The sequence below is a fragment of the Corticium candelabrum genome, chromosome 21, assembly GCF_963422355.1.
Source record: "Corticium candelabrum chromosome 21, ooCorCand1.1, whole genome shotgun sequence".
Taxonomy (NCBI): domain Eukaryota; kingdom Metazoa; phylum Porifera; class Homoscleromorpha; order Homosclerophorida; family Plakinidae; genus Corticium; species Corticium candelabrum.
Genome location: NC_085105.1, coordinates 956865 through 981462, shown reverse-complemented (window position 1 = coordinate 981462; position 24598 = coordinate 956865). Strand labels below are relative to the sequence as shown.

Here is a 24598-nt window from a genome sequence, read left to right as displayed (position 1 = left end):
TTTATGTAAATGTCTCCCCGAGTTCATTTCACATCCGGGTATCTAGCAACTTTTAGAATTGAGTCTTCTCTTGCTGTGGTCAGGACAGATGAATGGTGGCCGCTTTTGTTTACCACAAGCAACGACAAGTTTAGTCAAACGTCCTCACGTAGGAATACTTTCTCGTGCGCTTGTTCTGCTGACGTGGATAGCAGCAATTCATGCTAGTCAGAAACCGATAACTACTGTGCTAGATGCGAAGTGGCCATCGACACCTTTATTACTAGAAGCAAGGTAAAGAGAATAAGAGTTAAGTTGTGTGTGCGTGTGTGTGTGTGTGTGTGTGTGTGTGTGTGTGTGTGTGTGTGTGTGTGTGTGTGTGTGTGTGTGTGTGTGTGTGTGTGTGTGTGTGTGTGTGTGTGTGTGTGTGTGTGTGTGTGTGTGTGTGTGTGTGTGTGTGTGTGTGTGTGTGTGTGTGTGTGTGTGTGTGTGTAAAGATATCTCCGATGTCATGATACTTCACTTGTTTGATTTGCAGTGAGTTTTTTGCTTCTGACGGCAATGATATGTTCTGGGCGTTTGTTGAAGCTGTTCACACTCGTCACCATCTAAATGACAGAGGTTAGTGTTTGATTGTTTTCAAAATCAGCTTCATTAGTGTTCAGGAAGTTGGCTTGCAGTGTCCTCCCAGCTAGATGTGAGCCATTCGGCTGAACAGGGACATTGTTGAGGACATCACTGACCAGTGCTGCAACTTTCTGTTGTAAACAACGCCAAAATTGAAAGGAGTGATAATTACTTGTAGTACAAGTCGACATAGTCTGTTCGAGGACAAACGTTTTGATTTGATTATGTTCTATCTCGAAATGCTGGAGTACCAGATTCCTAGTTAATTAAGGCTTTCAAACCCATGTTAGCGTGCAGTAGATGTACAGTGCGGCAGACTGGCAGTACATACATGTACAACAACATAGCTGCTTTATCTCAGGCTGATGAATTTTCAAGATGTTTGTGATGAACATCTTGCAGGACTTCCCATGTTAATTGACAAAATGTATGCCATTTACAGTATTTAGCACTAGCAGTTGATTTTATTTAACTGATGATTTACTCAACTTGCTACTAGATTTTTGAACTCAAACATGGACAGGAGTGTGAGGATTAATGGTAGTCATTGTTGATGGTAGCTATGCTGTGATAAGTGGCTGCTGGTTTAATTTTCTTAACATATGTGTTCAAACAGACAATAACATGATATCCATGTTAATTAAAGCATAAATATTGTTTACTTTGTGCTTGTTTGGCTGATTGAATATTGTTTTTATTTTTGTAAATTTATCTCTTGCAGATCAGTATAATCTGTCTATTGCATTTGCAAGTGAGAGGTTGTCTCAGTTGAAGCAAGATCTGTTGGCATTTTCACTTTCTCTGCGTCTTAACTCACCTAAAATTGAAATGTTTAGACAGGTTGCTGAGTTATCTATTCATTTTTGTGTCTATCTGTATGTCTGTCTTGTCTGTCTTTTTCATGGCTAGTTTGTGTGTCAGTTTATGATTGTATGCATGTGCATCTGCATGACTTTATCTGGCTGTTTATCTGTTTGTTTATTCTTCTGTTACTGGTTTGATTGTCTGTTTGTTCTTATGTGTGTATGTGTTTATGAATGTATTTGTTTACATTTTGTACTCACTTTCCTGTCTCTGTGTATACTTAATTGCAGAGTCTGCTTATCACTTTAGGTAGCTGAAGAAAAATCCAAAGATGCGAACATCAATAACTGCAATGCTTTCGCTGAAATTGGCAGCATAACAACATGCTCTCTTCAAACCTTACAGCAACATCTTTCAAGTGACAAGCCAAAGTAAGACTATTAGAATCGCAAGTATGTGCAGCAGTAGTCTCGCATAGCCAGACCCCTTTTCGCCACATCATACTTCTGGATTTTGCCCAGAAGTATGACACACGGCGGAAAGGGGTCTGGCTACACGAGACTAGTGCAGCAGCTGCAAGCCCCTACTACGTAATCGGCATTTCTGTGCAGTAGAATTCTCTCATGATAACACTCTTCTCTTTGTGCCCTGATATTGAACTGTTTTAGTTATGCAAACGAATTACTGTGTGTGTGTGCATGCGTGTGTGTGTGTGTGTGTGTGTGTGTGTGTGTGTGTGTGTGTGTGTGTGTGTGTGTGTGTGTGTGTGTGTGTGTGTGTGTGTGTGTGTGTGTGTGTTAAAGACCGATAACTAATTATTATCTAACTTGACATTATTGATAGCACTGATTATGTAGATAGTATGTATGTTAATAAGATATGGTAGACAAGAGATCATGTTTTAAGTTCTTGTAAGTCATAAGTGAAGATGCGTAGTTACATGGGTTCTTGTATTGGCAGTGCTGATGAATCGGTGAAAAATTACGAGTTTGATCATCATTATCCTGCTGTGTCAACTAGTGGAATTACTGTTGTCGTCTATGGGCAGCTGGGCACACCAGAGTTCTCACAGTTTCACACACTTTGCTGTGAGGCTGCAAAGATAGGGAAGATTCAATATGTGATGAGACATCATGTGCCGGTGAGGCAAAGCGAGTAATTCTTAGGATGTGGGCTTCATTGTTAAATTTCATCTGTTAAGAGTTTTCTTTGCTATCACATGCTTACTGTCTGTCTGTCTGTCTGTCTGTCTGTCTGTCTGTCTGTCTGTCTGTCTTGTCTGTCTGTCTGTCTGTCTGTCTTTTTGGAGAAAACGGTTCTCTTTGATTCTTCAAAGATGCAATGCAAAAGTAATCCTGAAAAAGTTGTCAAGAGTTTCAGAAACAAAGAATGACATGGACAAGCTTTTTGACTTTAATGTACAGATCCAAGTCCACTAATGTTTTAAAGTATTTCGCTGTGAAGGACTGTTTTATCATAGAAGTTTAGGATTTGTACAAGTAGAGGATCTGTAACAATAAAATAATCTGTCTGTCTGTCTGTTTTTCTGGCTGGCTGGCTGGCTGGCTGGCAATAAATATACTTTCAAACATTGAACTATTATACACCATAATGGCATTTAAGCACTATATACTACCCAAGCTAATAGGGCTTGGTTCTACCTATGACTATATATGTTTATGTCTGTCTGTCTGTCTGTCTGTCTGTGACAGTGTCTGACTGACTTCATATATTTTCATAAATGAATGCTATTACAACTAAAACTATTTAGAATGTTCAAGAGACCCAATAGGGTCAATACACATCACAAACTGACTGACTGTCTGTCTGTCTGTCTGTCTGTCTGTCGTCTGTCTACTCATTGTCTTCTAGGTAGCTCTATTTTCAGGCTACTTTTTGTGGCCGTATTTATAAGTAACTAAAGACATGTGCCACCAACAATTTAATTGGTTTAAGAATGATGTAATTTTGTATGTTTGTTCTTATGAATGTCAGTACTCTTGTATTTTTGTTAGTTTACCTTTACCAGTATGATCCTGAGCATAGATTTACTTGAGAACGTAGCAGTAATTTAATAATTAAGAGGGTAAATGCATGTTTGACTAAAGACTGTCATTTATGGACACACTACTTATACAAGACTTAAAAGTTTGTTGAATTTGTTGTTTATTGGTAGGTTCCTTCAAAGTCCAAGACACGACTGTCTGGTTATGGTGTTGAATTAGCTATCAAGAGCACTGAGTACAAAGCTATGGATGACTCTGAGATAAAAGAAGGTTGTATACAACATATAATGACATTGATAAATACTACTCACAATATGTTTGTTTATCTATGTAATGTTGTGTATGGTTTCTCGAGTTTGTCTGTCTACGTTATACATGCACGTTTGTGTGTTCATTTTTCGTTCACTGTGTCCAGCTGTTCAGGACTTTTGTTGTCTTTTTCCACAAATATGATTTTCTAGATATGGCTGCTGGTAAAGTTACTCAAACTGAAACGGAAGATGAAGTTGAAGGTTTTCTGTTTAAGCGGCTACGTGAGCTTTATGCTGGTCACATTGAAGATCTGACTAAGTTTAAGCAACACCTTATAGAGAGCACAAAGGAGATGGCTCCACTAAAAGCCTGGCAAGTACAAGATATTGGCTTTCAAGCAACACAGAGAGTCATGATGTCACCAGTGCTTGATGCACTGAGAGTTCTACGAGACTTGAGCCAAAACATCCCAATGAAAGCCAAGTCAGTAACAAAGACAGCTGTGGAATCAAATCTACGAAAAGAGATCGTATCAAATCAAAGGCTTTTGGCGTCTGTTGGAGTAGAGCCTGGCAACAACGTGTTTCTTCTGAATGGGTTGGTCATCTGGCTTGAACATACTGATGCATTTGTACTGTTTAATTTACTACAAGATGAAGCGACTTTTATGGATGGGCTTAGTTCTCTTCGAATTCCTTCTGAAACAATTAGCAAACTTCTCAGTTTGAATTTAGAACAGACACATGACTCGTTTGGTGTTGATTTGCGGGGCGATGCTGTCAAATATGTCAACAATCTGGAGACTGACTCAAGATACAATGGATGGTTTCGGTCTGTCAATGATCTCTTTCGTCACATTTTTCCTGGGCAATTGAGGCGTATAGCTAAGAATATGTTTCACACTATTTTTTGTGTTGATTTGGGAAAGAGAGAGAGCGTGACTTTGTTACAAACAGCACAGCTGTTTGTGCAACAGAGTGTGCCAGTTAGGGTTGGATTATTGGTTGTCAGTGATCCATATAATACAAATGAAGGTGAGGAAAGTGTAAGTGTTGTGTTGGCTCGTGCGTTTGGATACATTATGAAGAATAAAAATGCAGAAGAAGCTCTCAATTGGGTCGTGGATGAGGTAATTATGTGACTAGCAAGTCGGCCAGACTGAGCAACAGAACACATAGTTTGGTAGATAGATGGATGATCAGAATGGTAGGCAGGCTGTCACAATTACACAAAATGGACAGACAGGCAGACAGACAGGCAAAGAGACACTACCTGATGTTGAGTTTTGACAGTATCAACAAAAGTCTTTTGCCCTGACAAAGTCACATGTCAATTTCATGTAATGGCATGTGAACAGATGTTGATTTGTTTGTAGGTTGAACTCAGCTTGCTAATTGATGGTAGCACTGGGTGTAACGTGACAGTCATACAGACAGGCAGAAATCACGTAAATAGATGTATGACGAGATAGGACATACTGATAGACATACAAATGTACGAATTAATAGACAGATGGACAGACAGAGTGAGAGACAGGCTGGCAAATAGCAGACAAAAACTGTAGGTATTTATTGTTTGCTGTTGTGTTTAAGGTTTATGATCAGCTGCCAGATGATGACAGTGACGTTCCTGTGAGTATTGTTCTGGAAGCGTTCCAATCATCGTATGGAGACAAGCTGGCAGATAAATTTCTTGGACCTGGCTCTGTCTTTAATGCTTTTCGACAGGAATCCAACAAGTTCTACTTGGACTCAGGAATCAGAAGTCTTCCTCAGATTGTTCTCAATGGAGTTCTTCTGAACATGAAAGAGGACATTGAACAGGCAGTTGTAGTGGAAGTACAGGAGCAGACACAGTTACTGCAGCAGGAAGTTTACATGGTAAGTTTCTGTTGATGTGTGTGTGTGTGTGTACAAGTTTGTCCAGCATTCTGTCTGTTTTTTGTTAATGAGTATGGCTAATTATTGAGAGGAGCACTTCACCTGTCCGCGCATCTCTGATTCCACCCTCACCGCTAAACGTTTCTGGTTACACATCAAGTTGGGAAGTTTGGCGCTATCTCAAAGCCAACTTGATAGCGGGGCATTATGCTAAAGTTAGAAAACAAAAACGTACTAGCCAGTTTTCCTAATAACGTCCAGTAGGTGTAGGTTTTGTTTTCCCGCTTTGTGTAGACTTTGATATTTGCCTAGGCGAAAGTAAAACGTGCTTTTGCATCACTGGTTCATCGTCAATCGACAGCGAAAAGCACACATACGGCAATGGTTCGGCTGTAGAATGAAGGCACGTTGTGTCACATAATTACGTGCAATGACGCACGTTTCCATTTGTTTTTTGCATCACGCAAGCCCTTTTGTACTGAAGTATGGCATCCATTTGTAGAAAGGAACATGGAGGAAAGTGCGAAAGGCCAAGCGATTGCAAGTCATTCAAGATGATCCATGTGGAGTCTACAGTGTACGAACGACTGAGTCGCTTATGAACTGTAACTTGTTCTCTTTCACTGTCAGAGTTGTCTGGAGCATCTAGACCCGTCTCTTGTGTGCTCTAGCAGTTGGCCTCGGAAAGCAAGACCAAAACAATGCGCCACACAACACAGCAAGCGTTCGGTCCGCAACCCAAGGCCTTAACGTACGTTAATGCCTACTGCGCGTATGTCAATCAGGAAGTGTTCCTTTAAGGAAGATTAAAGTCATTTTAGGATTAGGCTGTCAGTTGACTGGTTGGCTGTATAATCAATAAACTAGTCTTTTTAAGGTTGTTTGGTTTTATAGGTTTGCAAGTCTGTTTGTTTTTTGTAGTCTGTCTGTTGTATCAAATATTGGTCACTTGGTTTGTTTGCTACAATATCTGTTGATAAGCTTGCTTGTTCAAATGCATGTGTGATTTTTTGTGCACCTAATCGTATGATGTAATCTGTAGGGGAGAGTAACTGATTGGACAAACCTTGAGGATTTTTTCACTACTCAACCAAATGTTTTCAAACGCTACAACAGTGAGATTTTCTCACAGAAGAATGAAAGAATTGACATGTCATATTCAACAGCAGGTATTGTGGTGTGTTACTATCTTACTATTGTGTTTCTCACTATTGCTTCAGATTTGTTATACGTACAACACTTATTATTTGTATTGCACTGTAGTAAAGTCTAGATATAAACTAATTAAATTTAGGGCGTTTGATTTATGTGTGGTTGCAATAGACCTTACAAAGTGTCACCCATTTTGGAATTTTTTGATCAGTTTTGCTTGTATAGTTGTTTCATCAGATGGAATGTCATTTATGGGTCTCATTGGTCGACAGCAGACAGCCATTTTATCACAGAAACTGAAATATCTGAGTAACCCAGCAGAAGAATTCTCTACAAAATCTGTTACTGTGTGGCTGGTGATGGACATAACATCAGATGAAGGCAGAAAACTGATACTTAATGCATTTGAACATGTGGAACAGTCATCTGAAATGCGACTTGCCCTGATACCTAATGTTCCTTCGTCAAGTGATCCAATTGTGGCACAGACGGTTTTGGCTGTGTTGGACACTTATTCTGAGTCTAAAGCTTTAAGATTTCTCAAAGCATTTTTGAGTGATGGCCATGATGCGCAGAAGGCAAGGAAGTCCAAAGAATCGATGCTGGAATTTGCAAAATCTACGAAGGTAGAAACAATATTCCATATCATTAGGCAATAAGACATTCAGAAGCTTAAGTAAGTTATATTTATAGTTTGTAAACTTTACATGTTTAGATAATCAATGCAGATCGTCTGTCAGCAGCAGTTGATGACACTTTGAATTGGCTTCCAGCCTACCAGCAGTACTGCACAAAAGTCTTATCCTTGGAAGCAAGCCAACTAGCTGTTGTTTCCAATGGAAGAGTAAGTCATGGTTTTACCATGTTGTGTGATGGCATTATAAGTCTGTTGCACTATAGTAGCCTGCTACATGAAGTGGCAGGTTACGTGTGAACACCAGCTGGAGAGGTGGAACAGTCTTCTGCATGAAGTTAAACTTAGGAATTTAAACAAGCACGTATTGCTTAGTCAAGGGCAATGTAGCTATCCCAAGATCATAAGTGTGAACTTTCAAGACAACATCATGTGAAACTCTGATTTCTCTTCAAGAAACGATTTTTTGGTTATTCTTGTTACAACAGCTATTTTTGAAGAATACTAGGCATTTTGGTTGATGTGATTTCAGCATTTTATGTAACTTTGTGTAAGGCAGCCCTGTTGCATCATCTCTTGTTGTCATGTTAAGGAACAGGAACAAATTTGTTAACTGTGCTATTACTTACACTGTGTTTGTAAATGTTAGGTTCTGGGGCCCTTTAATTCATCGAATGATTTCAGAGCTGCAGATTTTGCACTTTTGGAGCATTTTGAATTGAAATACTATGGGACGTCAGTACATAGCTTGGTATGTGAGAGTATTTGTATTTGTTGTAAATCTTACTACAGTATACATAAGTTTGTGTTTGTGTAGCTTGAAGATGTAGTCATTCCTGAATTGGATCCAGATGAGGACACAAGGTATAGGTGTCTTGCATATTTGAAGCTGACATTGAATGGCATTGACCCACACTTCTGTTCATTTACTACTGTACATTTGTGTGCTCTGGGTTATCTTCTATTGAAATGGTTTTCACTGACTTTTTGTTTACTGTCATGCAATCAAGTGTTGCCATGATGTGTGTCACTACTCATATCTCAGTGTCTTTGGGTAGTTAAGACCCTTTGTCTTTCAATAATCTGGTTTTGCTGTAGTACAGTTTTTTGTTAGATTGTTGTTAGATGAATTGTTTGACTGTTTTGGTAGTCATACAGTTTCGCTGTTTACGAATCTGCTATTGGCATGGAAACTGAACTTGTCTAATTAACAATAATAGTTTGGGACTTGATCTAATGATATTGATTTCTATTGGTAGTCAATTTCGAAGTGATCTGATTATGAAGGTTGCCTCACTGTTGCTGTCAAAGCCGGCAAGACGGCGAACTAAAATTCCGGTGTTGCAGGAAGCACACAGGTAGGTCACAGTGCACAAGTGTTTAGTGTTTGTAATAGCTGATTTGCGTTGTGTTATGCATGTACAGTTGTGTTCATGTTGAAAGTCGAAATATGACTGAAGGGTCTAAGTATGAAATGTCGGTTCTAATAGACCCTTTATCTCAAGGTGAGACTGTGGCTCAGTGCGCGCGCACACACACACACACACACACACACACACACACACACACACACACACACACACACACACACACACACACACATACCAGGCCACATTTCACACAAGCATGGCATATGTCTGGGTCAGCTGTAAGACTGATCTGTGTATCAACAGGAGCTCAGAAGATGTCATCTATGCTTATGGTTTTGCAAAATGTGACTAGCATTGATCTCAAGCTCTACATGAATCCAGTGGAAAAGCTCTCAGATATGCCAGTGTCTAGGTGGAAATGTCAAAGGGTACTGATGTGGCTTCTTGGCATCTTGTTGTTTGTAGATTTTATCGTTATGTTCTTGAGCCATCATTGCAGTTTGCTGAAGATGGCAGGTGTGTTATTGAAATGAAATTGATATTTTATATTGTGTCTTGTAATAATTCACGTGAAATTCTTCTAGTCTTGATGGGGGTCCGGCTGCTGTCTTTGCTGATTTGCCAGAAACACCTCTTCTCACTCTAAATATGGATGTTCCACGGGCATGGATGGTGGAATCAGTTCGTTGTGTGTATGACTTGGACAACATACATTTGGGAGATGTAGAGCAAGGTGTCTATGCTGAATTTGAACTGGAACACCTTCTGATTGAAGGCAAGTGAATAGGCTCACAATGGAAAGCTGTGTTCTTTATGTAGTATGTTGCAGGTCAATGCTCAGACTTTAATACAGGACAGCCTACACGAGGTGTCCAGCTGGTCTTAAGTACAAAACATAAACCAGAGCAATACGACACTCTAGTTATGGCTAATTTGGTGTGACCATACAACCACTATTGTGTATCTGTGCTGTGTCTGACAATGATGTAATATAGGGCTACTTTCAATTGAAAGCACGTCCTGGGGCTTGGTCTTTGCGCTTACGAGGCCGATCGGCAGAAATTTATGATGTTGCAACTCATGACGGGATGGATCCCAACTTTAACGAAGGCATGGTTCTCACATTGGACAGCTTTAGTGGAAAAGTTGCACAGATAAGGGTTGGTGAAGTTTGTGTTGTGTTGGTAGATGTAGCTGTTATGTTGTGTTTGTATGCTATCATGCTTGGGAAGAAAGTAAGCAATTGTTATTTCACAGCTTAGTAAACGACCAGGAAAGGAACACTTGAACGTTATTGCTGGAGATGAAATAGAGGATGAGCTGGAAGAGGAAAGTATTTGGGAATCAATCACTAGGTTTTGTGTTTGTTCAGGCAAGTATCTTCAGTTTATTAAACAATTCTTATGTACTTGCAGTTACGTTGGAGGCCCTTCAAAGAAGCCAGAACCAGTGGATGATAGCGATTCTACACCAGATGACACTATAAATATTTTCTCCTTAGCATCTGGCCATCTCTATGAACGCTTTCTCAGGTTTGGCTGCAATCACTTGCATTACATTTTATATCTGAATTTGACAGTTTCATTTCAATAGAATCATGATGTTGTCTGTGCTGAAGCATACTAATAGTCCTGTCAAATTTTGGTTTCTCAAGAACTACCTTTCTTCAACATTTAAGGTTATTTTGGAGCTTAGGACCCTGTGGCTTTTGCTAAGGTTGACACTGTTTTTGCTAGGCGTTTCTACCAGTCATGGCTCGTGAATATAATTTCCAATATAGTCTGGTCCAGTACAAGTGGCCCCGTTGGCTTGTTCGACAGACAGAGAAGCAGCGACTGATATGGGGGTAGCTATTTCAGACTCATCCATACTCTCCTATTCATCTACTTTGCTTTGCAGATATAAAATTTTGTTTTTGGATGTTTTGTTTCCTTTAAATGTCAAGAAAATAATTTTTGTTGATGCTGATCAAGTAATGTGACTATGTTGAGAAATTTTGACTGTTTGAAGACGTTGTTTCTTTCTTGAAGATTGTTCGTACTGATTTAAAAGAATTGATTGATTTGGATCTAAAGGGGGCTCCTTATGGTTATACTCCTTTCTGTGATGACAGGAAAGAGATGGACGGTTTCCGGTATGTACAGTATTTAATGGAAAAGTGAACTACTGTAGGTTACAATATCAATTTTGATTTAGATTCTGGAATGCTGGGTATTGGAAAGGACATTTGGCTGGAAGAAAATATCACATCAGGTTTGTGCTAAGTATTTTAATTAACTTACAATAATTTTGCTGTAATTAAAGTAAACTAGGCTACACTGCTACCTAAATTTATAAAGGAAAAGAGACTTTTTGACAGGCACCAGTTACACGTCTTTTAACAGCTAATTTTGTCGTTTTCCAATCGCCACTTCTAGAAATGCCAAGTTTTACGCTATTTAAAACTTTCTCTGATTTTTGCTGTATGTGGAGGCAACGTTAGTGAGCAATTCTGTATTTGTAGACAATGCATTATATAGTTTGGCAACAGACTCTAAGGCAGCGTTCAGTTGCTTGCTGATATGATTGCATTATTTCTATTTTGTAGTGCCTTGTACGTTGTTGACCTGCAGAGATTTCGTCAGGTTGCAGCAGGAGACAAGCTACGAGGACAGTATCAGGTATGATGGCTTTGCCTTTATATTTTTGTTAGTTTTTGTCAGTTGGACTACGATGTAGGAGCAGTTGTATGATCTTGTGTGTGGCTAGGGTTTGGCAAATGATCCAAACAGCTTGGCTAATCTTGATCAGGATTTGCCCAACAATATGATTCATCAGGTTTCAATTTTCTCCTTGCCTCAAGAGTGGCTGTGGTGTGAAACTTGGTGTAGCAACGAATCAAAAGCTAAAGCCAAGACCATTGACTTAGTGAGTCAACAAACTTTCTGAATGAGAGTTTTTTAATTTTAAGTCCGCGAGCTATTTGTTTGTGCGTGTGTGCGTGCGTGTGCGTGCGTGTGCGTGTGTGCCTGTTAATTTCTAACTCTGTCAAGAGCAAAACGTTTGACTTTTTATTGTTTTTGTGTGCAGTGTAACAATCCGCTCACTAAAGAACCAAAGTTGAAAGCCGCGGTGAGGATTGTTGACGAGTGGAAAGATTATGACAACGAAATTAGGAGATTGCAAGAACGCGTGGCAGCCAATGAAAGTCAAGGTAATTAAGTTGTTTCCTAATTTACTGAGGCACAAGTGACACTTGTTTGATAGACCATTCCCAAGGGCACGTTCATCAGGAGCTATGAAGAACAGATAAGCTAGGTCAACACGTTTTAGATTGGACAGGACGTACCCTACGTTGTAGGTCAGTGTGGTTAGATACAACAGTTTCAATTGAAATCTATCTGTTCACACGTACGTACATTACTGCTCTGAAGTACACAACGAGGTCGGCCGGGTTTTGCATGATTTTATGCTTTTATGATAAGCTATCTGAGCGACGTCTGTGACGTGTGGCTATTTATATATTTCAGTAGCTCGTGCTCTGACCCTTAATTGACTTGGTCCCACGTGAACCGCACATTTTTGTATGAAGTAGCGTGTTCTGGTGGTTTTCACCAGTTAGTTGTACCACTTTTGCATCTTTACACAGGACAAGCTCTCTGACTGTGACAAAGGTATGCCCGAGTCGACGTTTAATTGTTCTGAGATAGCCCTCTAGCTGTCTCTACGTTACAGATTGAAAGTGGTCTCGAGTCTGTTAACGTCATTCGTTTAGGTCGGTGATTTGCTGTCGTCATGGGACTGCTTATTCTGACCATATTTCTTCTTGGGCTCGAAATGGAATGCATGGCTTCACAGACAGAAATTGTTTATCTCGACTATCCGCTGCAAAATTCGTCGGTTCAGTTTTTGCAGCGTTCTTCGTCGGTGAATATCACTAGTGGAAGAGTAAATATAATTTTGGGCGCAACGGCTGCCGAGCTCGTTTCCTCAATCCACGTGAAGCTCATCGGGGCGGACCTGGAAAGCGGGGGAGAGCACATCTCTATCGATGTCGCCGACGTCGTTCCACTGATTTTGTTTCAGATTGGCAGATTTGAGTGGCGAATCAAGTTTCAATTCAAGGTTACAATTCGAACTATTGAAAGAATTATTAAGTCAATTACGTACAGCAACAGTAATCCATGTCCGCAAGTTGGAGTAATAACCATTCAACTGTACTTGGAAAGTGCTTTGGGTGTGCCTCTCTCTGGACAGTCTTTTGCTTTTGTGTGGACGGTTCTTCGAAACAATACTTCTCCCACGTTCTTTCCAGCTGTAAAGAACTTTCGTGTCATTGCATCAGAGTCGTCAACTCCTGGAAGCGAGAATATTGCAAGTGCAGTTGCGGTAGATCTTGATTCTAAGTCTGAACTAGAAGGACAGTTGACTTACAGTATTGATAACGTAACAGCAACACCGGAGACCGCAGTATCTGGTACTTCGGATTTGTTTCGAATAGACAAAGACAGTGGAGAGATCCGAACTCAGGTCAGTTTGGATTATGAAAGCGTGCAGCAGTATGTGATTGCAATCCGCGTGTCTGACGGTGGCTGTCCAAGTTTAAGTGACACGGGGAGAGTGACTGTAGTCTTACAGGATGAGAACGACAACGCTCCCTTGCTTCTCGTACCAGACAGGGAGTTGGTGATATACAGTTACCCAGCTGTAGTCTCCGTTGCGGAGACTATTCAAGTCAAGGACGACGATACGAGTTTTTACACAATGAAAGAAGCCACTGTTATCCTTAACTCTGAAGCACAGGTTGTATACTATTTTGTATGGTATGTTTAATCTGTAATATAGCATTCTTTGCTGTGTATTTGTTGTAGTATCCTCCTCCATTTGGGATATGTACAATTGATGATCCTGTGAGTTCCTGTGGAATCGCACCAGCAGTAAATCTTATCAAAGCGTCAATGCTCCATCAACCAGCCAAGCACTTTAATGGAAATGTGAATACTCTGATTTTAGATCAAGGAGGATATGCTACTGTTAATGGAAGCGTTGTAGACAGTTTGAGTAGTCTCGATGATGATCTTTGTGTTTCTTTATGGTTTATGAAAAATGGTCAAGATGCAAAGTACGAAGTTCTGTGGCAGTTGGCGTCGACCGTTACTGGCAAACTTTACTTGCAGTTGAGTACAAGGAGGAATGGGCAAAGAATCACACTAACGTATTTGAAAAACGCAAATCGGGTTTCCCAGAACGTTCACTTTGATTTGAGCTCTACTGTTGATGACCGCCAGTGGCATTACTTGCTAGTTTGTGTCAATTATCCTACGGTCACTATGAATCTGGATGGAGTTTTCGTGACCCGGACTACATCAAAACCGCTGTTTGATGACAACCCGAATCATACCAATGCTGAAATGAGGCTGGGAAGCTCATTAATTAGTGATAGGTATCGTTTTGTTGGCAGCATGGGTCATGTGTATCTCATGCAAGGGGCGAATCTTATAAATGATGAAATTCAGTGTTTGATCTCATGCGGACAGATGCTCCAATTTTCTTCTCGTCCTCCTATTCTCGCCAGACTGGACAAATGGCAAAGAACATTAACTCTAGAAGGCAATGAAACGGCAAGGTTTTATGGACAGGCATTGATGACTGTAGAGTATAAAACATATGGTCCCGCCAGCTCATCCATCGCTATTCAGGTAAGAATGTGCTCGTTTCGTGCGTTTGTACGCTTCCTGTTGATTCTAATATTCAATTTTCTTAAATAGGTTGAAGACACTGACTTTTTAAGTAACTCCGAGTTAGTTCGCGTCGTTTCGAATTCATCAGCAGTCATCAGACCTGTTCTAGATCTGAATGGCGTTGACTTTGGTCTCGGTCAAGTGCGATGGTTTTATCAAAACTTACCTGCTATTAATGTAATCAACGTCTCAAACCTAGACGACTTCAAGCCACGGCTGACCTTTCAGAGTAGTGGAGTAGTGGACCGAATTCGCGCACGTTTAGAGAATGGACTGGATGGTGTTGATGAGCGCATCTACATAGAAACCAACAGAGTTCCCAACACAGTGAACGTTGTTGAGACAAATTCGGGAAGAGAATTTGAGTTTACAGCGGTACAAGGACAGACTGCGAGTCTTGCCAACTTTTTGACGGCTATTACGTCACTGAGCTACACAAACAACGCTTCCTTTCCCAATACTAAAGATCCTCGCAGAATTCGTTTTGATGTTTACGGTGGGAACGTTGCTAATCTTCCGGTTGCTTATAGTCTTATTGTTGTTCGCCAGTACAATGTTAAACCGGAATTGGATGGAGGTGTGGAACACAGATCTGTTGTAACTTATAATGAAGGAGGAGAGTCTGTGCTGCTGACTCCTTCAGTGATTGCTTCTGATGATGGTGCGAGTGAATGGACACTTCAAGTTGCCGTAATAGAGTTTGTCAGTCGTCCAGATGGAAGCAGTGATCTACTAGGATTAGACCTGTCTTTGGCTTCTCAGTTGTCTCTGTCTGTGTTCAGACACAGTGAAATCGGTAGACTGGTCATTGTAGGGCCAGCTTCCACTGCAGCGTTTACTTCCATCCTTCGGACAATCACATATTCACATTCCGGAGACAGCAAGCCGTCAAAGTCTTCAAGGAACGTTGTCATGTACGTTACTGATCTATTTGGACTGCAAAGCAATATAATCAACGTAGAAATTCACGTGAACACTACAAGTGTTGCGCCTACTATTGATTTGAACGTATTTCTTGCCGGTACGGGGAACATAGCTACATATGTTGAACAACAGGGAGCAATCACGGTTGGGATTTGCATTGAAATTGAAATAGTTCTATCCTTTATCACTCGTGCTGTTGTTAAGCTGCGAAATCCTGGAATGGATGGGGCAGCTCAGGCTCTGCTGTTGCCAACGCATGGCTCTTTGACTGTCACATATGATCAGCATATGTTTGAACTTGTAGTCTCTGGCAATGGAACTGTTTGGGATTATCAAAATGTTCTTGAGCTTGTACAGTACAACAACACTCTCGATGAACCAGACAACACTTATGTTCGTTATGTGGACTTTTACGTTGAGGACTCTAATGGTCTTCGAAGCAACATTGCTACGTCCAACATAACTATACAACTACTTAACGACCATGCTCCAGTGTTTGATTCTCAAACTCCTGTGAAGATTGAGGTGGCAGAAAACACATCAAGAGGGTCATTGTTACTACGATTGACGGCAACTGATGTTGATAGTGGAATGGATGGAGTATTGTCTTATTTATTAGGGACAAATAACAGTCTTTTCTCCATAGACAGTCAAACCGGCGCTCTCATTCTTAGTGGAGATTTAGACTATGAATCAAACATTAGTTACGTTTTGAATGCTATTGCAAGAGATGGTGGTTCCCCAGTTCAATCAGCTGAGATAATCATCACAGTTATAGTCACTGACGTCAATGACAATTGTCCACGTTTCAGTGATTATCCCTACAGATTCACATTTCCTGAGAATGCTCATTTTGTTGCTAGGACTCCGGTGGCAGCTACAGACCCGGATTCTACTACAAATATTACTTACTGGATTGCAGATGGAAACAAAGAAGGTGCATTTGCCATTGATCCTGTGTCTGGTTTTATTAGCACCCTATACCAACTGGATAGGGAAACTCTGAGTTACTACGAGCTAAACGTGTCTGCGTCTGATCAAGGAAACCCACCTTGTATTAACTCCACTGTGGTGATTGTAACCGTGAAAGACGATAATGACAATGCACCTAACTTTACGCAAAGACTCTACGCCGTCAGAGTACTAGAGAATGCAACAGTAGGACAGCATCTTGTTCAAGTAGAGGCTTCAGACGCTGACTCAGCGGAGTCGGACAACAATGTTATTCGATACGGTCTTGATCCTGTTTTCAGTTCTGTCTTTGAGATCTCACCACAGCTAGGAGCACTGTCGCTTGTTCAAAGTTTGGACTATGAAACAAAGAGGTCATATGAATTTTATGTGACTGCTACAGACCGGAATGGATCAATTGGTGGGTTGAATGGCACTGCTCTGGTACAAGTTGCAGTGATAGACATCAATGACAATTCTCCCAACTTCGTTGGCTCAACAGCGAACACCATACTCGAAAATTTGCCTGCCGGCACAACCGCTTTTACGGTTGAAGTAAGAGATGCCGACTCTGGAGAAAACGGTCGCGTGTCTTTTTCAATTTTGTCCGGTAACGATGATGGTGCGTTCAACTTGTTCATCTTAAATAGAACTCATGCTCTAGTCTCCACAACCCGTGCTCTAGATTATGAAGCTCAATCTGTCCACATCATTACCATACGAGCAAGAGATAATCCAGATGGTTTAGGAGTGGGTGGAACGTTTATTTTCGATCAAAACTTTACTTTGATAGTTTTAAACGCGAACGATCGACCTCCTGTCCTTTCGGCCGTTGGCAATGCTACGTACACTGAACCATTTGGTGATGTACCGGGCTATCTGTTTCTTCAACCTCACCTAAATGTTTCAGATGGTGATGGCAATGACTTTGATCTTCAGAACGGGAGCATTTCGTTTCATCCAGCTGCTTCCGGTCCTCGTTGCCTTGGCCGCGATGGTCTTGACATTTGCTGCGGTCACAAACCTCGTGGATACATGGTCTTGGCTGGACCACTATATCTCAACGGAACGCAGCATTCTTATTTGCGATTGGATCATCTTCCTCTTGGAAACACGTCAAAGTACGTCGATCAATTGACCGTGTCAGCTTGGGTCAAACAAACGAGGACCGATTCGGCCTACGTTGTGTCGTATGCTGATAGTTTCAATGTTATGTTTTCTCTTTATGCAAATGCAGCTAATGATGACATTTCATTCCGTTATTCAATGGTTAACGACACCTCACACAATAGGACTGTAACAGTTGTATTTCATCCTCAATCAGTTGATTTGCAAGATGAGAAGTGGCATCACTATACAGTTACTGTTGACTTTCCAAGCATTACTCTGTTTGTGGATGGCACAGAAGAGGTTCGACCCAGCCTGATTTCATACCAGCTACCAGACAGTGGAAGGGAAGTTCAACAGGCATCTGTTCTTCTTCCAGCCAGAATGTTAAATGTCGTCGATGGCGTGTTGCGTGTGGGAGCTTCTCAACATCAGATTGGTAGCGAGCGGCTTGTTTTCTCTGGCAGTGTCGCATCAGTGATGATTTACGAGACCGTTGTATCTCTTTCTGTTCTCAAATGCATGGTTGTTTGCGGTCAACACTTAAGGCTTTTGCCCCAACCTAACATTTCTGGTCTTAATGTAACAGAAGACGACATTAGAGGACGGATTGATTTAGTAGGTTCTGCCAATGCTACCGTCTATCAGAGCCTTTTACGAAGCGTTCAATACGTGAATTTGTTTGTGGAGCCTGATCAGTCGCCTTCCATTGTAACGTTTCAAGTACATGATTCACCACCTCAGGGTTTTAGCAATGTTGTTAAAGTGTGGGTTATCATTCAACTTATTAACGACCATCCTCCACGGCTCGATTTGGACATCGATTCTCCTGGTGTCAATGCGAGTGTTATATCCATGTTTGAGGAAGAGGCCACCGAAGCAGCCAACATAGTTGTGCGACCTCGTATTACGGATGACGACAAAGGCGTGAATCTTATTTGTGAACTAGTAGTTAGGATTACGGACGCTTCAGACGTTGGAATGGAGTTCTTGGTGGATCGTCTACTTCCAATTGGATTTCGGTCGCAATATTGGGTGTCCTCGTTTACTCTGACGGTCAATTCAAGTGACGTCACTATTCAACAAAACTTGACAGCATGGGAGAATGCTGCTGCTTGTGACTATTACAGTAACTCAGCCAACGAGCCAAGTCAACTGAACACGAGAAACATCGGGTTTGACGAACCGAGGACACGTCTCATCTCCTTCCAAGTTTATGACTGTGAACTATGGAGCGATCCAGCTTATGCAATTGTTCAGATCAACATGATAAATGATCCTCCATCGATTGATCTCAATCCCGACCATCCAGACGGTGCGTCAATAGACAATGAGGTAACATTTACAGAAGGACAGAGTCCAGTTTTATTGTCGGCTCGCAACGCTGTAATCGAGGATCCAGACGATGATTTGTTCACGTGGCTTTACATCAACTTGACGAATGCACGTGATGGTAACGACGAGTATCTCACCGTCCAGCTACCGACAACGTCGACACAGAACGTTAGAGGCAATCGCTCTCATTTCATATCAATAAATGGAACGGCTAATATATCTGACTATATCGCCATCGTCAGATCGGCTCGTTACGGTCATAACGATAATGAAAGGCCTTCAACTGGAATACGGGAAGTGACTGTTCGCGTGAAGGACTCGAAAGGTGCGTGGAGCTCGATAGCATCTTCTTTTGTGACGTTTGAGTCTGTTAACGATCCTCCAGTCTTGGATCTTAACGGAGCCAAGCAAGGGCGCGATAACAGCGTCGAGTTTGTTGAGGATTCGGGAAGTGTGGTCGTCGTGGATCCTGGAGTTAGCGTTTTAGACGTCGACAGTGATGACATGTCGAATGCAAGTGCTTGCTTGCGGTCTTCTGTCAATGATAGCTGTGAAGGTCTGATCGCAAGCGAAGTATGTGGAATAGGAGTGACCTATAACGCACCTTGTTTGTGGTTGATCGGTGTAGCCAACAGGTCATGCTATCGTCAGCTTCTACAGACCGTTAGATATGAGAATTGTCTCGACGAGCCCTCGTCTGCTACACGCTGGGTTGATTTCAATATCACGGATGCTGACGGAGCCACCAGTGATAGCGTTCAAGCAACCATCCGAATAAAGTTAAGGAATGATCATTTTCCTGTCTTTGATCAGTCGTTGTACACGTTTGACGTGTCGGAATTGAGCGTGCTGCCAGCAAGAATACTAACAGTCCGTGCCAGGGATGCCGACAGGGGCTTTAACACGAGCATCTCTTACAGCATTCCGTCATCAGTGCCATTTGTTGTTGAATCTCAAAGTGGTAACATTTCAGCAATCGGGCCGTTCGACTACGAATTGCAGACTAATTACACATTTGTGGTAGTTGCGTCAGACAACGGTTTTTCTATAGGTTACCAAGACAATACCAACACAACAACTGTTGTTGTATACATTGTTGATGAAAACGATAACTCACCTATGTTTATACCTGATCAGCAGCGGTTCTACAGGTCTGTGTACGAAGACGCAGAGGTGGGATCTTTAGTTTTCGACCTTAATGCCACCGATCGCGATTCCGGAGAAAATGCGAGACTCAACTATACCATCGATGCAGGAAACGAGGCCGAACACTTTGAGGTTGATGCAGAAAGTGGTGAGATTAGAGTAAGGACAACATTAAACAGAGAAAAGATTTTTACGTATAATCTTAATGTGTCCGTTTGGGATAATGGATCACCTCGTCGAAGAACAGAAGCTTTACTGACAATTACTGTGCTGGACGTGAATGACAATACGCCGAGATTTGAGAGGCTGCAGTACACAACGTCTCTTAAGGAAAATCTTTCTCCTCAACATTTTGTCATTCAAGTTTCGGCTTCAGATATGGATACAGGAGAGCATGGTAGAATAAGCTACAGCATACTTGATGGGGATCGTTTCAAGGAATTCGTGATTAACAGCTCAAGTGGTGTAATTTCCACAAAGGTCTCTCTAGATAGAGAGAAGGTAGGCACGTACAATCTGACCATCGAAGCTACAGATTTGACAAACGACTTGACTTTGAGGTTTACCAATACTACTATAGTTTTTATTGAAGTTTTGGATGTGAACGATAATTCTCCGGTGTTTCCTGCCTTGCCTTGTCAATTTATGGTTGTAGAGAATTCAATGGTTGGAACGCAATTGACACCTAACGCCATTATTGCAACAGATATTGACATCAACAACAATGCAGAAGTTTATTATTCTCTCCTCTCCTCTCGCTTTTCTAATTTAATTGCAATATCAAATAGCACAGGAAGTTTAACTGTCAATGGTTCTCTAGACAGGGAAGAATTGATTGAATGTTGTGGATCACCGTGCTTTAACCTAACTGTAAGAGCAACAGACCTTGGTACGGATCCTAGTTCTCTTTCAACTGACAAGGAGATCGTTGTGTGCCTTGAGGATGTTAATGACAACAGTCCTGTGTTCAACTTTTCTAGCTACTCCACAGTAGTATACGAAAATGCTTCGCTCGGTCTTCCAGTGATCGATGTCGTTGCATCTGATGCAGACGCTGGACACAATGCTGAGCTTGATTTTACTATCATCAGCGGCAACGACGGTGACGTGTTTACTATTGGAAGACGTGGAAGTCAGACCGCTACCGTGTCAGTTGTCAAGTATTTGGACTATGAAACACAGAAGGAGTACCAGCTTGTGATCGAAGCAAGAGACAACGCCCCTCCAGGCAGTCAACTCTCTGGTTCTACCCTAGTTAACATATCGGTTATTGATATCAACGACAATGATCCCGAAGTGAAAGGTGTTCCAGTTACTGTGTTTGTAATGGAAAACGCCCTTCGTAGAACTAAAGTTATCGACATAATTGCAACAGATGCGGATAGCGGTGACAATGGCCGTCTAACGTATTCCATCAAAAGCGGAAACGTTCTGGGAGCTTTTTCTGTTGACGCGAACACCGGAGTTGTCGAAACGGCTGGATCATTGGATCGAGAATCGCTCGACTCATACAGGCTCGAAATAGAAGTGAGAGACCACGGACACCCTAGCAGGCAAACGGTGACATTACTGAATGTCGATCTGGTAGACGTGAACGACAATCGTCCCAACTTCACACGCTCGACATATTATTTCAATATATCCGAAGACGTACGTGTTATGTCAGTGTTGGGTATTGTAGTGGCAACGGATGCTGATGATGGCAGCAATGCGAGAGTCACTTATTCTATGACGCCCAACACGACAGTTCCGTTTAGCGTCGATTCTTCGACCGGAGTGGTCACTGTCGAGAGCTCTTTGGACAGAGAGACTAGAGCGTCTTACACATTTCAAGTCTTTGCTACAGATGAAGGGGGGTTGACTGACAACGCTACAGTTTATGTGACTGTAGAAGACATCAACGACCATGCGCCAACTGCGGACCCGTACGAGTATGTGGTCACCATTCCCGAGGATTACTCACTAGGTGTGCCTCTTCCTCTTCAATCTCGCGTATCATGGAACAATTCGTATCCATCAGGACATTACTACCGTCAAGTTGAGTGGACGTCCGAAGGTGAGACGGCGGCCGTACGTTTGTGCGACTTTCTTTTTGTCGATCGAGAAGGAAAAAAACTAGCACTGGATGAGAGAACGTACGTGGGTGGCAAAGACTGCTTTGATCGAGCACAGCAACTCGTTTGGTTTCAGAGATACGACTTGAACGTCAGCAAGTCTGAAGATGTCGATGCTCGCATTCGATTGAGTGATGACACCAAGAGTGACATTCTGGGCAAATTTTCTCGAGATCCTACGGACAATACGGCTGCTAGATATTTGGACGTTAGAACTCGTTTCTCACTACAGACGCTGGACGTCGAGCGGCGTCTCATTCGCTTTGCAGCGGAGACGTACACTACAGGAATCAATGGCGCGTTGAACGGCGAGTACGCTTGTCACCTACATGATGGCACACAGTGGCGATCGAACTACACGTACAATGTTGATGATATACGCAATTGCACTCAAGGTTTCACCGAGAGAGATTTAGCTTCGACGCTTAACAAACAGCGTTTGTATGCCTATGCGGGATTCAACGGCCAATGTCTTGTGCTGTATGGTTTGACGGACGAGATCCCGTCATCGTATCCCTCGGTGGTCAATGCTACGACGGTCGGAGGCAAGGTGTTTGTCAAGTACGACTGCTTTCCTGGAACGAAAGATTGCGACGTTCCTGACGACCGAGATGGTCGCTGTGACTCTCGCTTGGGTCGAAGTGCATCCGTCAAGTTTGCGAACACAGACATAATAACAGTCGATCTCGACGAAGGACAGAATGCCGACGTTTCTTTCCGAATTTCACCCAACAATAATACGGGATTTGTGGTAGTTGACTCCTCGACTGGAGTATTGACTCTGAACCGTAGCCTTGATCATGAGACGGCGATGCGACATGTGGTTTCAATCGACATCGTTGATCACGGCATTCCACCATTAACGGGCACTGCTCTCGTTGTAGTGACGGTTAGCGACGTTAACGACAACGACCCGACGTTTGACAAAGCGGAGTATCGATTTCAGTTACTTGAGAACGCTCCTGTTGGAATTACTATTGCAACTATTACGGCCACAGATGCCGACAGTGGACTAAACGGTCACATTAGCTACAACGTCAGCAACAAGACGTTGCCATTTGCTATCAACGCATTTGGAGACTTGTATACGACACTTAGTTTGGACTATGAGACAACTAGAGGTTATCACTTTCAAGTAACCGCAAATGACGGCGGAGAGATCAGTAGATCGTCTGCTGTTGACGTTACTGTGAATGTCATTAACATCAACGATAACACTCCGATCGTCGACGTCGTTCCCGCTTTGACGCTCGAATTTTCTGAAGAGACGAAAGACGGTGTCGTTCTGGCCGACGTTGTAGAAGTTTCCGATGCAGACGGTGATCGTCTCAACGCTACAGTTACTATCTTGGATGCTAGAGACGGTGAATTTGAGGTGTTACAAGTCAATACAACCGATTACCCTTCTGTTCTCACACAGTATGATTCCGGTCAACATAGTTTGTTCATTTCGACTGCAAGAGGTCTGACGTCATCAGACATAGAGATTATTATGAATCGTGTGTCGTATTTGAATCGAGCTCCCGAGTTAACGCCGCCTTATATCAGAACCGTTCAGTTCACGGTCAGCGACGGTTACTACAGTAGTGTTTCGTTCACACCGGGATCCGATTCGGTGAACGTGACTCTGATTCCGCTTAATGATGCTCCCGTCCTGAAAACTCAGTCTATTATGCTCGCCGCTATCGATGAAGATTTCGTACTGAACGTGTCAGCGTCGACTTGCGTCTTTTCGATCCTCGACGGCAGAGCCACAGATGATGACAGAGGCACAAACGACTTTGAGCTTGGAATTGCTTCTTTTTTCACTAGTGCCGATACGGTTCGAGTACGATGGAGATCTACGAAGTACATCAAATTTGTAGCAATGCTGGAGAGAGTAGAATCCGGGACCCCGTCGACTACTGCAGCTCCTGTGGATACTGACCGCGACATGTTTGATGTCGTGCTGACTGTTTATCCGAATGGGAATTTTTTGTTTGAGTTCACTTACAGTGTTGCCGGTAACATCAAGTCGGTTGTCGTGAGAAATCAAACTGGGAACTTATCGTTACAATTGTATTCAAGAGGGTTGAGCAGGAGATTAGGGATGACACAACTTTGGGTGACTGTTGATAGCAAGGATTGGTGGAGAGAATTATTGAAAGAGAACCTGTACATTGTCGTGAAGACAAGCAATAGTACATTGGAAGGTAAACTGGTCAAGAATCAAACAGAATGGTTTGCACTTCCTGAAAATCAGACGGAGTCGTCTGCCACTCTTCTAGGACCGATGAGTTGCTTGGACTTTAAACCAACGGATAATTTCAACGGCAATGCAACACTTCATTTCAAAGTGTGGGATGGGACTGTCGGCGCACCAGAAACCGTTGGTGTCAACACAACTTTGAGGAAACCGCGAGGAGCATTCAGTACTTCTGAACCCAGCCACTTGTACATATACGTAGCAGCCGTGAACGATCCACCTGTAATACGACTGAGTGGAGACTTGAGTGCGGGATACCGCGCTACATATCATGAGGACAGTCGCGCTGTCGATATTGTAGACTATAATCGTCTAAGTATTACGGATATAGAAGGAGACAACATTTATTTAG

At 42.2% G+C, this 24598-nt stretch overlaps 1 protein-coding gene across 1 annotated transcript; it reads left to right on the top strand.

Annotated features, from left to right (window-relative positions):
* The first annotated feature begins 52 nt into the window (after nt 1–52).
* On the top strand, nt 53–12079 carry LOC134196308 (UDP-glucose:glycoprotein glucosyltransferase 1-like). Its single transcript, XM_062665408.1, has 31 exons — nt 53–273; nt 518–600; nt 1328–1446; nt 1720–1841; nt 2371–2551; nt 3587–3686; nt 3878–4797; nt 5261–5548; nt 6591–6717; nt 6926–7326; nt 7416–7544; nt 7984–8085; nt 8152–8198; nt 8594–8692; nt 8760–8839; nt 9008–9116; nt 9170–9220; nt 9289–9479; nt 9534–9640; nt 9700–9864; nt 9962–10059; nt 10120–10236; nt 10298–10382; nt 10441–10550; nt 10604–10676; nt 10735–10838; nt 10901–10957; nt 11292–11364; nt 11453–11611; nt 11774–11897; nt 11951–12079. Exons 1-31 carry the CDS (start codon nt 89–91, stop codon nt 11983–11985), a joined length of 4641 nt encoding a protein of 1546 aa, XP_062521392.1. The 5' UTR covers nt 53–88; the 3' UTR covers nt 11986–12079.
* Nucleotides 12080–24598: the final 12519 nt, after the last annotated feature.

Bases quoted from the DNA above. Each gene is read 5' to 3' on its own strand.
- LOC134196308 (XM_062665408.1), top strand. From the start codon at position 89: ATGAATGGTGGCCGCTTTTGTTTACCACAAGCAACGACAAGTTTAGTC. The intron at 5,549-6,590 runs GTAAGTTTCTGT...TGTAATCTGTAG, and splicing joins TGCAGCAGGAAGTTTACATG to GGGAGAGTAACTGATTGGAC. The intron at 9,480-9,533 runs GCAAGTGAATAG...AGTATGTTGCAG, and splicing joins GGAACACCTTCTGATTGAAG to GTCAATGCTCAGACTTTAAT.